The following is a 14795-nucleotide window of genomic DNA, read 5'->3' on the forward strand; positions in this document are numbered from 1 at the left end:
ATTGACTTTGTATCCAGCCACCTTACTGAACTGCTGCATGAGTTCTAGTAGCTTGGGGGTGGAGTCTTTTGGTTTTCTGTTTAATGTCATCTGAGAAGATAGAGAGTTTGACTTCTTCATTGCCAATTTGGATACCTTTTATTTCTCTTTGTTTTCTGATTGCTGTTGCTAGGACTTCTAATACTATGTTGAACAAGAGTGGTGAGAGTGGGCATCCATGTCCTGTTCCTGATCTCAACGGGAAGGCTATGAGCTTTTTCACATTGAGGATGATATTTGCTGTGGGTTTTTCATAGATAGATTTTATGAAGTTCAGGAATGCTCCCTCCATCCCTATACTTTGAAGTGTTAGAGAGGAGAAGGAAATTTGGGTAAATTGGAAGGGGAGGTGAACCATGAGAGACTATGGACTCTGAAAAACAATCTGAGGGGTTAGAAGTGGTGGGGGGGTGGGAGGTTGGGGTACCAGGTGGTGGGATTATAGAGGGCACGGCTTGCATGGAGCACTGGGTGTGGTGAAAAAATAATGAATACTGTTTTTCTGAAAATAAATAAATTGGAAAAAAAAAAGACCTAAAATAAATGGAGCAGCACCTCCTTCATGGAAAAAAAAAAAAATCAGGAACGGATGCTGGATTTAGTCTGTGAGATATTAATGTTGGAAGACCACATTATTATTAATGGAATATTACAGTATGGTATATAATAAGTAATACAATATTTGACTATGATGTGTAATATATATTGCCTTGATTTCAGAACAATTTTTGTGTATCTTAAAACTCCTTTTGCTTTCCACTTTGAAACCCTTGATGCTTTTAAGTTTGAGGCTCATGAAGGTTTTTATTGTTTTTCTCAGGAACTGCACGTGGGTGTCACCATGACCATTTGCAATGCCTCCCTGGGTCATCCTCCTTTCTTCATTCTCCAAGGCATCCCTGGGATGGAGGACAAACACAGATGGATCTCTATCCCCTTCTCTTCCATGTACTTTGTCACCATCCTTGGGAATTGCACCATCATCTTCATTATCTGCACAGAGCGCTCCCTGCACAAGCCCATGTTTCTGCTTCTCTGCATGCTGGCACTTACTGACCTGGGCATGTCCACCACGACCATTCCCAAGGTGTTGTGCATCTTCTGGTTTGGCCAGAGTGAGATCAGCTATATGGGCTGCCTGGTCCAAATGTTCTTCATCCACTCTATATCTGCCTTGCAGTCTGCTATCTTGACGACCATGGCCTTTGACCGCTATGTGGCCATTTGTGAGCCCCTGCGCTATGCCACCATCCTTTCCAATAGTCGCATTGGGCTCATTGGCCTAGTAAGTTTAATGAGAGCCATCCTTTTCATTCTGCCCATGCCTGTCCTCCTCCAGAAGATGCCTTTTCATGCAAATCATGTCATCCCAACCACCTATTGTGAGCACATGGCTGTGGTGAAGATGGTGTGTGTGGACACCACAGTCAACCGTATATATGGTCTGGTGGTGGCCTTGGTGGTGGTTGTACTAGACATTTCAGCTATTGGCTCCTCTTATGTGCTTATCATCCGGGCTGTCCTGCGACTATCTTCTAAAGAAGCCCACCACAAAGCAGTCAACACCTGCACCACACACATCTGTGTCATGTTGATCTCTTATACACCCTCACTTTTCTCTTTTCTCACTCACCGCTTTGGCAGGGGAATTCCACCCCATGTACACACCATTCTTGGAAACCTCTACTTCCTTGTACCTCCAATGCTCAATCCTATTATTTACTCAGTGAAAACCAAGGAGTTTCGTGACAAACTGACCAAATATGGCTGCTGGAAGAAGGAATCCATAAGTATTACCCATACCCAGAAGCCTGTTTGATCATCCAGCATTAGGGACTATGAGGAAAAAAATGTTTCTGAGCAAATTGGCAACTGGCAGAAATGTGTCATAATGTCTGATTAACTGCCAAAATCTTGAACAGAGAGGCTAAATTACAGGAGACCTTTATACTCTCAGTAACTGCAAAGTAAGACTATCATCCCCTTTGATATAAAAGTAATGATGTAGTTTCTCCATAGTGGAATGGTAGTTTGGCAAATTATTTGTTTACAAAGCACTTTGAACAGAAACACACACTGAGTGCATGTAAAGTAAGGTGGAGTGCTTCCTTTGCAGGTAACATAAACCAAACAATGACTTGCCTACCAACATGCCATACAAAGCCAAGGTCTGTTGGGTGTGAGTGTGCATTTGTATTTGAGTGGTTAGGGGGAAATAAGATGTATGGATTGGGGACAGTGAGAAGGGACAAGGAAAGTACAAGATAGTATTTATAGTTGTCGGGGTCGCGCCCCTAAGCTGGCGCGGGCTACATAGCCCGAGCAGCACCGGCAGCCCCCAAAAAATCCGCCCTGGCCACACGTGACCTCGTGCTCCTCACGTGAACACCACATGCCGCCACTGCCTATGAGCCCCAGATACCGCCTGTTCACGTGAACACCTCTGCCTCTGTGATTGGCTGTATACCTCCTGTTCCCGTGAACACCTTTGTGATTGGCTGTTATGCCCTATATAAGGCAAGGGAACTTCCCTGCAGGGGGAGGAGAAAGATCGACCAGGGAATAAACGAGAGCTTTTGCATGGACCTGTGTGTGGGTGTTGGTGTTGTGTCCTCTCTGCAGGCAGGGAGAGCACGGCAATAGTCACTATGATATTTTCTCTGCTGGCTGGCCTCAGCTGTGGGTAGACTGTGTTTTGTTTCCAAGAAGAACCAAGGAATATGCACAGGAGACATAATTTGTAAACTCAGACATTTCAGATGAAAGGAAATGAAAAGGGGAATTTCCTGAGCTTAAAGGTTTAAAAGCATTTGACCTAATTTTGCACTTGTAAAAACTCCCAGAGTCATCTCTCCCACTCCTCTCAACTAATTCACTGTTTGGCAAGATTCTCTTACAAAGGGAACTTCTGAGAATGTCCTATTACTGGTATTAGTTGTAAAAGTCCGTTTTATACTGGAACCCTTTGATTGCAGACCTCTGCAAGGCAATTTCCATGGGCGTCTGGAAAGAAGGCAGCTGTGGAGCTCAGATCCTGGGCCCTGATGTGGGCATTCATTCCATTCAGAGGATATTCTTTCTTGCTCTAGAGAATTAATGTGGTTGTAATGGCAAGTATTAGAAGTTGCATGGATCTGGAAAGGAGAAAGCTTCTAGTGTGTCTAACATGTTGTAGAACTCATATATGAGGCAAAATTCAGTGAATAGGATGCCTACCCTTCATGCCATGTGGCCACTATTTGGATGGAACTCTTACAATACTTCAACTGTGGGGCAATGGATGAAACTTCTTCAGAGAGTTGTGCTTGCTGTAAGAAATAGTAATAAACGATCCCGGTAGCCTGCACAGCTCAACAACAAGGACTGAGAAAGGTATGCTATTTCAGAACTTGAAATAAGGGGCACAACCTTCAGGACAGAGAAAGGAGGATTGTGGAAGAAGTGCCATTTCTATGAATGGAAGAAACGGGAGCAGGGGCTGAGGAGCAGAGTTCTCCCTGTCTGAAAGGAGTACCAAGGTCAGACATGGAATCCTCTGTAAAATATAGACACAATTCAAACCAAAACAGAGCCCTGAGCACAAGGTTTTATGATTCACGATGTAACTGACAAATGAGTAGCGGGGAGTGAACAGGCCTGAGGCACTCAAATCTGAGGAGCTGTGTGATAGCATGAGCTTAGGTTTTGCTGAGATGTGAGAGTGATTTTCTTTCCATCTGATTTGAATGGATTTTGGGTATAGAAGGGAGTCCACCTGTGGTAAATATTTTCCCTTCTGGTTTTTGGTGAGCTAGTCTGTAAACAGGAGAAGACTTTCTTTGTTTTACTGAAGTTTGGGGCTAAAATTTTATTAAGTCTCAAACACAATACACTTGGGAGAACATGTGGGGAACGCTGGCAGTAGCAGCTGGGAAAACTGGGGAACTAGAACAATCAGAGAAGTCTCTGGAGGAAGACTGACTGTGTCTGCCTTCCTCCCTGGGCTTTTTTCCTTCTTCACAAGTGTTATTAATCTGTGGTTGATTGTTTTTCCTGCAGGATGAGCTTGATTTCTCTCCTGTGGCCTTGCTGGAAATGTCCCAAAGGATGATATGGGACACAGTACTGATTCCCAACTCAAGGTTGGCTGCTTGCTGCTTGGAAAATCAATACCAGAGAGTCAAATGATGGTGGGGAAGGTTGCTTTTTCAGGAAGCCTGCAATTTGGGAAGGTGGAGGACTAACGTCTCCAAGACATCTTTCCTACCCAGGTGCAACTGGAAGGCTTTGGAAATGGTTGGGGTTGTCTGTGTAAGAGAAGGAAGTTATTCTCATGTGGATATCTGAACAGAGGCTCTGGTGTCCCTGGAAACTGTTTTTCAGAATAGTCAGGACATATCTCCTGGGAAAGGTCTGTTCCTTCATTTCTCAAGGCTAGTGGTCTACAGATCTCAAAAGGAGTAAATTTGTTCCACTACAGAACAAGGCACCTATGTCAGCAAGCAAGGGATGTGTAAGCTTCCAGCTAGTTAACCTTCATCCTGGTTGCAGTGTTGTTGTGTTGACAAACATGTTAACTGACTAGTTTACCCTTAACCCTATAGAATTGTTCCTAGCCATGCAAAAATTAGAACAATGTTCATATGTTCTGGTATCTTGGTCAAATTTAAGTCACTCTCTGCTTGGCTGTCAGGTCTTTAGGGGCTGAATCAATGCCAAATCCATTTCATTTTCATTATCTTTCCTGAGGGATTTCTGCCTGGAGATGTCCTAAGCCCCAAGTAAATTATAAATTATTATACCAGTGATTGTATAATGATTTTGTATATAATTAACTCCTAAAAATCTCCAGGGGGGCAGAAGAGCTCTCACTGGAGTCTTAGGTCCTGGGGCAGAAGCACTGGAGTTTTCACCACTGGGGAATGTAAGCTGGGTGTCCCAGAAAGGAGGGCTTAAGACAGAAGCTTGAACACTGGCAAGTTATTTAGAAAAGTGATCACAGGGGATGCAGTGTACAAAACAGGTGGAGTGAAATCTGAAAAGAGGAAGAGCCAATACAGGGAATTTTTTATTCAGTTGCACAGGATTAGTAGAGACTTTTGTCCAACCCTGCAGGACTAGCTGTAGAGCCTTAGAAGACACATTTCACAATTGTCATCTGTGAGAGATGAGATGATTTTACCCAGTGACTCCTGTGGAGCTCAGGGTTCCTGTAAGGCTCTTGTCCTCAACCCCAGGTATTCGTGGTTGTGCAGTCATGACAGCGGATCTGGTCGTTGGGCTGTCCCATGCCATGGAGCTGGGGAAATCCCATGGCAAGGAGCTCCACGTCCTAGGTGTGACCTGATGTCCAGTATCTGATTACACCTGCCTGGAACTGGTTACAGCTCCAGTGACTGAATAGGAAGTCTGACCAAAGACATTAGGGAGTGACATGGAGATTATCTACTGAAATAGTCACATCACTGAAGCCTCACATGAGGCCTGTGGACTGACTTTGAGATTAACAGGGAGCTCACATCTTGAACACATCCAACAGAATTATTATCAGGATTTTCTAACTTCTAGTAACCAAATTGTCTATCATTATTATGATAACTCAGTTTTCACAGTTACAGCTGACTCAGGTAACCTAAGCAGATATTCCCTAAAGATAATCCTTAAAAATATTTCAAGGGTTCCTAAAAAAAGCCTCTAATGATGTGCATGGCTCTCCTCAACCCTTATTTTTGTCTGAGTTTTCTTTTTCACACTGAACTAATTAAGAATGTTGTTAATGTTTGCTATCTCAGGTTGTGTTGTTGCTGTCAAAATAATACATGCACTCAAAAAGGCAATCAAATGTGGTAGGATACACAACCGGATATAAAATTGTCCATCTACTTCAACATAATGTCAGTTCCCAAAGTCTGTCCTTTAGACATGTGTTATGTCTACTCATAATTGCCTTCTATATTAAAATATTAAAGCATAAATACAAACATCTGGATATAGTTCCCTTTCTCACAATGATGACTCTACCATCCATATTCCTAGACACTTATTTAGCTTTCATCTTTTACTTGCAGCAGGTTTTTTGCATTTTGCTTTTCTGCTTGTGTGACACACAATTTCATAGTATGAGGCTGAATATGCTTTTCCCAAACATCTCTTTGATGAGTTAAGATGAATATTCAGGTGAGTTTTTCTGCCTCTGCTTAAAGTACCACTGCTTTGTAGTTCTGTTCTTAAAACTTCAGTCCTGTGGTTGCTGTTTTAGTAGACCACTACACATGAGAATATGCTAGCATCTTTATAACTTCTTAGCTTATTGAGTTTGTATTAGCAAGCCAAATCTACTGATTTACTCTGTGTCTCTTCTTGTATTTTCCCGATTGTTTTTAAAATATCATGTTCTTTTTCTTGGAAACTTACATGTTAGCAACTGTGTGAAACAGGTCAATACTCCATTCCATCTGCGTCCACATGCATATATAGACATGTATACATATATAAATCTGAGAGATTGATACTTTGAATATATGCTACCAACTGAGGACCTTTGTCCAGTGGTCTGTTCTGCAGCCTTTGACAGACATTGCTTTATTTTGTTTGCTTGTTTAAGGCACACAGTTCAAAGCAAAAAAAAAAAAAAAAGTCCTTTTATCATTTTGGGCGCTATTAGGATTTTCTCAGCATTTTTATATTATAGTTCAATGGAAGAAGCTACAGATTTGATATTTTCTCAAATGTATACAGGCCAGAGGACAGAAATTGAGTATTTAAATACTAATTCAAATAGTTAATAAAACAACAGAAGTGCAGTCAAACAGGTCATGCAAAGTGCTGCTGACTATTATGTTAAAAATAATGTGATGAGCACTAGGTGTTATACACAACTAATGAATCATTGAACATTATATCAAAAACTAATGATGCACTAACTCTGGGTAATTAAATTTAAGTTAAAAAAATAGAACTACCCTATCATCCAGCAATTGCATTACTAGGTATTTACCCAAAGAATACAAATATACTAATTCATCTTCTTTATCCATTCATCTGTTGATGGACATCTAGGTTCTTTCCATAGTTTGGTTATTTTGGACATTGTTGCTATAAACATTGAAGTGCGCATGCCCCTTCAGATCACTATAATATACAATGGAATATTATGCAACCATCAAAACCCCAAAATCTTGCCATTTACAATGATGTGGATGGAACTAGAGGGTATTATGCTAAGTGAAATAAGTCAATCAGAGAAAGACAATTATCATATGATCTCACTGATATGAAGAATTTGAGAAACAAATACGAGGATTATATGGGAAGGGATGGAAAAATAAAACAAGATGAAACCAGAGAGCCATAAAAGCCATAAAAGACTGTTAATCTCAGAAAAGAAACAGGGTTGCTGGAGTGGAGGTTGTGGGAGGGATGGGGTGGCTGGGTGATGGGCATTGGGGAGGGTATTGCTATGGTGAGCACTGTGAATTATGTTAAGACTGATGAATCACAGACCTGTATCCCTGAAACAAGTAATACATTATATATTAATTTAAAAAAAAGATAAACTAAATATGAAACTTATAGCCACGCAGAATATAGGAGAAAGGGAACTTAGAGTCATTTATCATTCGTGTAAAGGAAAATATACAAGTTAAATAAAAATTCAAAAAAAAAAAACCAAAACCCTGCAACAACGAATTCAAAGGGAACAGGCACACTGATGTTTATAGCAGCATTATCTACAATAACCAAATTATGGAAATAGCCCAAGTGTCTATTGAATGACAAATGAATAAAGAAGATGTTATCATCAATCTATCTATGTATATACACACACATACATACATATATATACACACATATACATATATACTTATATATTATATATTAAATATATAATGGAATATTACTCACTATAAAAAAGAATGAGATCTTGCCATTTTCAGTGATGTGGTTAGAGCCAGGGAGTAAAATGCTAAGCAAAATAAGTTAGTCAAGGAAAGTACATTATTTCATTCATATATGGAAATTAAGAAACAAAACAAATGAGCAAAGTTGGGGGGATGGGGAGAGACCCAAACCAAGAAACAGACTTCTAACTATAGGGAACAAACTGATGGTTACCAGAGATTAGGTGGGTGGGGGATGGGTGAAACATATGAGGGGATTAAGAGCGCACTTATCATGGTGAGTACTGAGTAATGTATAGAATTGTTGAATCATACATTGTACACCTGAAACTAATATAACACTGTATGCTAACTAACTTGTACTTAAATAAAAAACTTAAAACCAAAAACAAAGTAGGTCTCTTAAACAATTTTTTTCTCTCATAGTTTTGGAAGCTACAGGTCCAAAGTCAGGATGTCATTAGGGTGATATTTTGTCTGAAGATTGAAGGGGAGAGTCTTTCCTTGCCTCTCTTCTAGCTTCTGATGAGTGCTGGCAATTCCTGGTATTCTTTGGCTTGAAGACACATCACTCCAACCTCTGCCTCTTTCATCACATGGCTTTCTCCGTTCTGTTTCTTCATATCCTCTTCCCTTTGTGTTTGTCTGTGTCCATATTTTCTTCTTCTTAAGAAGGTCCCAGTCACTAGATTAGGTCCTACCCTAATCCAGTATAACCTTATCTTAATTTGATTACATCTGAAAAGACCCAAATAAAGTCATATTCTGAAGTTCTCAGTGAATATGAATTTGGGGGACACTATTCAACTAAGTAAAGCATGCATCTGTTCAGACCAATTCCTTATGTAAATAAAATTCTATATATTACTACCTACATAATTATAGAGAAATTACAAAGAAACTGAGCTTCTGTAACTTTATCTGAAAAATATTATTACACAACTTGAGTTAGAGTGGAAGTGGTTCCATGAGCTATTATATATAAAAATACCTAGAATAACTAGCATAGAGCCACTTCAACAGCTGGTATGTCTGCTGAAATTAGTAGGATGTCAGAAAGATAAGACTCTTCCATGCAGTCCTATTCTAGGACAGAACTACCTCAGTCTTATCCCTGGGCTACAAGGATGGTTCAACATTCGCAAATCAATCAATGTGATACAACAAATTAATATGAGAAGAGAGAAGAACCACATGGTCCTCTCAATTGATGCAGAAAAAGCATTTGACAAAATCCAACATCCGTTCCTGATTAAAACGCTTCAAAGTATAGCGATAGAGGGAACATTCCTGAACCTCATCAAATCTATCTATGAAAGACCCACAGCAAATATCATCCTCAATGGGAAAAAGCTTGCAGCCTTCCCATTGAGATCAGGAACAAGACAAGGATGCCCACTTTCACCACTCTTGTTCAACATAGTATTAGAAGTCCTAGCAACAGCAATCAGACAACAGAGAGAAATAAAAGGTATCCAAATTGGTATGAAGAAGTCAAACTCTCTCTCTTCGCAGATGACATGATTCTTTATATGGAAAACCCAAAAGACTCCACCCCCAAACTACTAGAACTCATACAGCAATTCAGCAACGTGGCAGGATACAAAGTCAATGTGCAGAAATCAGTGGCTTTCTTATACACTAACAATGAAAATACAGAAAGGGAAATTAGAGAATCGATTCCATTTATTATAGCACCAAGAACCATAAGATACCTGGGAATAAACCTAACCAAAGAGGTAAAGGATCTGTACTTGAGGAACTATAGAACACTCATGAAGGAAATTGAAGAAGACACAAAAAGATGGAAGACCATTCCATGCTCTTGGATCAGAAGAATAAACATTGTTAAAATGTCTATACTGCCTAGAGCAATCTATACTTTTCATGCCATTCCGATCAAAATTCCACTGGCATTCTTCAAAGAGCTGGAGCAAATAATCCTAAAATTTGTATGGAATCAGAAGAGACCCCGAATCGCTAAGGAAATGTTGAAAAACAAAAATAAAGCTGGCGGCATCACGTTACCTGATTTCAAGCTTTATTACAAAGCTGTGATCACCAAGACAGCATGGTACTGGCATAAAAACAGACACATAGACCAGTGGAACAGAGTAGAGAGCCCTGATATGGACCCTCAACTCTATGGTCAATTAATCTTTGACAAAACAGGAAAAAATATACAGTGGAAAAAAGACAGTCTCTTCAATAAATGGTGCTGGGAAAACTGGACAGCTATATGTAGAAGAATGAAACTCGACCATTCTCTTACACCGTACACAAAGATCAACTCTAAATGGATAAAAGACCTCAACGTGAGACAGGAATCCATCAGAATCTTAGAGGAGAACCTAGGCAGTAATCTCTTTGATATCAGCAACAGCAACTTCTTTCAAGATACGTCTCCAAAGGCAAAGGAAACAAAAGCGAAAATAAACTTCTGGGACTTCATCAAAATCAAAAGCTTCTGCACAGCAAAGGAAACAGTCAAGAAAACAAAGAGGCAACCCACGAAATGGGAGAAGATATTTGCAAATGACAGTACAGACAAAAGGTTGATATCCAGGATCTATAATGAACTCCTCAAACACAACCCACACGAAACAGACAAACACATCAAAAAATGGGCAGAAGATATGAACAGACACTTCTCCAATCAAGACATACAAATGGCTATCAGACACATGAAAAAATGCTCATCATCATTAGCCCTCAGGGAGATTCAAATTAAAACCACATTGAGATATCACCTTACACCAGTTAGAATGACCTTACACTGTTGGTGGGAATGCAAGTTGGTGCAGCCTCTTTGGAGAACAGTGTGGAGATTCCTCAAGAAATTAAAAATAGAGCTTCCCTATGACCCTGCAATTGCACTCCTGGATATTTATCCCAAAGATACAGATGTCGTGAAAAGAAGGGCCATCTGTACCCCAATGTTTATAGCAGCAATGGCCACAGTCGCCAAACTATGGAAAGAACCAAGATGCCCTTCAACGGATGAATGGATAAGGAAGATGTGGTCCATATACACTATGGAGTATTATGCCTCCATCAGAAAGGATGAATACCCAACTTTTGTAGCAACATGGACGGGACTGGAAGAGATTATGCTGAGTGAAATAAGTCAAGCAGAGAGAATCAATTATGATATGGTTTCACTTATTTGTGGAGCATAACCAATAGCATGGAGGACAAGGGGCGTTAGAGAGGAGTAGGGAATTTGGGTAAATTGGAAGGGGAGGTGAACCATGAGAGACTATGGACTCTGAAAAACAGTGTGAGGGGTTTGAAGTGGCGGGGGGTGGGAGGTTGGGGTACCAGGTGGTGGGTATTATAGAGGGCACGGCTTGCATGGAGCACTGGGTGTGGTGAAAAAATTATGAATACTGTTTTTCTGAAAATAAATAAATTGGAAAAACAAACAAACAAACAAAAAAAAAACAACCTCAGTCTTAGCTATTGCCCCGAACTTTATGGTTTCTTACTATCCAGTATCCTCACATGTTTATCCAAGGATTAAATGTTATCATTCTTCTCTATCATTCATATTATGCTGATAACAGTAGAATACTCATTCCTTTATTTGCTTAGTTTTTTTTTGAACTCTGACATGCCAATCGTTATGATGGGCAAAAGTCAGTGCCAGGCCTAAATTCTCTATGTTCCACCCAGCAGTGGGAAATCTGTGTTAAATCTGGTTTATGAAGTACACAGAGGCATAGGGAAGCCACCATAGATTGATTATATGACTCTACTCTGTTTCCTTCCCACAGAACAAACTTTCTCCAACACATCCTTCATAAGAATAACATCTTTATAGTTAAGAATGAATTAGGAAATTTGTTTACTAAGAGACATAAATGGCAGAATAGATGGAAGATAATGATTTATTTCTTTTATTATAGGGGTGATATGATTATCCCCCCTGTTTTGTAAGCATCTTCCTACTCTGCAGGCTAGGACAGACCATGGAAAACTAAAGGAAAAGGAATATTTAGGACTGAGGGCTCTCTCAGTCAAGGTAACATGAAGTGAAGATGTTCTTAAGATCTATAGATGAGCGAGCAGAACAGGGTACAGAGGAGATCAGGAGTGGTTAGAAGTCCTTGTTAGGTTTAAAAAGTACATACACAGCTCTTATCCCCAATGTCATATATTTTTAAGAATCTCAAGCACAGGGATAGAGATTTAAGAAGGATTTAGAAATTTAGGATTCTTTTTCCTGATTTCGCAGTCAATAATCACAATTGTTTAAGACTGTGCTAAAACTGTGACTATCTTTTTTTAGATTATTTATTTATTTATTTATTTGTCAGAGAGAGAGAGAGAGAGGGAGAATGGGAGGAAGAGAGGGAGAGAGAAAAAGCTGGGGAAGCAGCAGGCAAAGGGAGAATCACGCTTCCCACTGAGGAAGGAGCCTGACGCGCGGCTCTATCCCAGGAACCTGAGCCAAAGGCAGACACTTAACTGATTGAGCCCCCAGTGGTCCCCAAACTGGGACTATCTTATTTTTTAGTATTTCTTACCCTATGAAGTCATTTTAACTTTTAGAAATAGAGTTACAAATGGGGTAATTCCTGCCTAACTATCCAATCTTTTATTTGGCTTACTACATTATGCAATCGACCCTATGATAACTATGTATTTAAAAATGATTGGATAGAAATCACTACAATGCTTTAAGTATTTCAGCATAGCAAATTTTATTATATAAGTTGGTCTTTGTGGATGATCTAAGTCATAGTGGAGTATCACTTGAGGAACAGGTAGTTTCCTGTTAACTTATGCTTTTTTTTTTTTTTTTTTTTTTAAGGATAAGTTCCTGGTCTCAGAACTTCTGAATTAGTCATCTGGTTACATGTTTTCCCTTGCAATGAAACCTTCTGTGATATGCATTTCAATAGTCCCCATACTCTGAGTCTGTAGATATTTTTCAAGCTCCTTCATTTTTGTTATAAGCATCCACATCATGGCAATCATCCAATTGGTATTGTGAACATGTTTCTTTGCCATTGAATTAAAAACAAATCTTATTGAAAAGATCAGTTTCCTAAAGAGTTATTACACGTTAAGGTGGTATCCAAATATAATGAGTATATCAGGTCTCTTTCAGTACTAAGATATTCTTTAGAAACAGAATTAAAAAAAAAAATAGAAAATAGAAAACCAAAGCAAATACAAACTTTCCACCTAGACAAGGAAAGATGACCTTGGCTCATTTACAGAAAAAGCTTGTGTGTAGCTTATGAACATGAACACAGATGTGAAAGTCATCAGGAGACCCATGCTGCAAGAGGACTCTTATTGAACAGACATAGAAAGAGCCATCTTGGCCTCTTCCATTTTAGTTCTTAGTTCAATGAAAGCACAAACATATTGGTTCTTTATTCAAACCAGAACAGAACATGCCAGAACATAAGAAACCACCCTACACAAACACTCTTTCAGGTCTATTTGTTTCACAGCTTATTTAGAGATACAACTAGGTCTTAGATATTTGGGCAAAGGCAATGTCAGTGGTCCTCACTGTTAGTTAATTTACTCTTGGGTATATTTTTTATGCTCACAGCCTATGCAGGTCCTCTGCAAAGGCATTTGGCCACCTTGTGCCTTATTTCCTTCATTTTTATGCCATAGATGATAGGGTTGAGTACTGAGGGTAAAAGAAGTTATAGATTGGCAAGGAGAACATGAGCAAGAGGTGGGATATTGTGATCTATGCAGCGGGTAAGAGATGAAAAGAGTGCAGACGCATAAGTGACAAGAATAACAAAGAAGTGGGCTGAACAGGTGTTGAGGGCTTTGCAGATAACATCTAGAGAGTTGAGATGTACCACAGCCTGTAGGATGAGTCTGTAAGAGAAGCTGATGAGCAGCAAATCAAGTCCCACCATGAGCAGAATCACAAAGAACCCATAAATATGTTTAGGTCTGGTATGGCCACAGGCCATTTTCACCACAGCCATGCGGTCACAGTAGGTATGAGGAAGACCATGTGGCAGAATGTCAACCCTTGAAATAGAAGAAGCATGGGCAGAATAAGAATCACAACTTTGACTAGGACCACCAGTCCCAGGCGTCCAACTAAGGTATGATTCCAAATTGTGTTGTAGCATAATGGCTCACACACAGCCATGAAGTGGTCAAAGGCCATTGCATCAAGTAGGGCTGATCGTACTACAGATACTTCATGGATGAAAAACATGTGGGTGAAACAGGCATTGGCAGGTATGTCCTGATCATTGAACTAGAAGAGGTAGAGGAGCTTGGGCAACAGAGCCAGGGTAGTTATGAGGTCAGTCACCATCAAGGCTAGGAACAGGTACATGGGGCTGTGAAGTCTGGGCTCTGTGACAGGCAGAAAGAGAATAGCACCATTGCCAATGAGAATAGCCAAAAGCATTGAGGAGAAAGGAAGAGATAACCACAAGTGGTGTGACTCTAAGCCTGGTATGCCCATCAGAATGAAGGTCAGAAAGCTGGAATGGTTGAATATTAGCATGGTATAAACTGTTGGTGGTTGTTAAAGCAAGTCTAGATGTCTACCTGTCAATGAGATATCTATGGTGTTTTGTTTATACGAGTTTGGCTTTTCATGACTTGCTGAGATGGCACTTAGAGAAAGATGGAAAAATACCTCTGGGGTCATGGAATCTGCAATCTGGTTTCATGTATATCTGTAAGCAACTCTATTGTTTTCACACTCATTTCTTTTTGAGCTGAGCTTTAGGATTCTTTTCTATATAGAGGGTGTTGTAGTGGACCTTTACTCTTATCTGTCCTGGTTCAGCAATTCTACACTTCAAAATTTTTTTCTAGAGTCCTAAGTAAGAATAGAAGATGGAAAAATCTGATACATGATCCATGATCTTC

General features: G+C 39.8%; 1 protein-coding gene and 1 pseudogene across 1 annotated transcript; one reads left to right on the plus strand and one right to left on the minus strand.

Moving 5' to 3' along the window:
* Positions 1–880: 880 nt before the first annotated feature.
* LOC122913545 (olfactory receptor 52E4-like) lies at positions 881–1858 on the plus strand. The gene has a single exon (XM_044260235.1). It carries the CDS (start codon positions 881–883, stop codon positions 1856–1858), a length of 978 nt encoding a protein of 325 aa, XP_044116170.1.
* An 11634-nt stretch (positions 1859–13492) lies between these two features.
* On the minus strand, positions 13493–14424 carry LOC122914213 (annotated as a pseudogene).
* Positions 14425–14795: the final 371 nt, after the last annotated feature.

The sequence above is a fragment of the Neovison vison genome, chromosome 7 (genome assembly GCF_020171115.1).
Source record: "Neovison vison isolate M4711 chromosome 7, ASM_NN_V1, whole genome shotgun sequence".
Classification (NCBI taxonomy): Eukaryota; Metazoa; Chordata; class Mammalia; order Carnivora; family Mustelidae; genus Neogale; species Neogale vison.

Excerpts from the sequence above, each read along its gene's own strand:
- LOC122913545 (XM_044260235.1), top strand. The coding sequence starts at position 881 with ATGACCATTTGCAATGCCTCCCTGGGTCATCCTCCTTTCTTCATTCTC.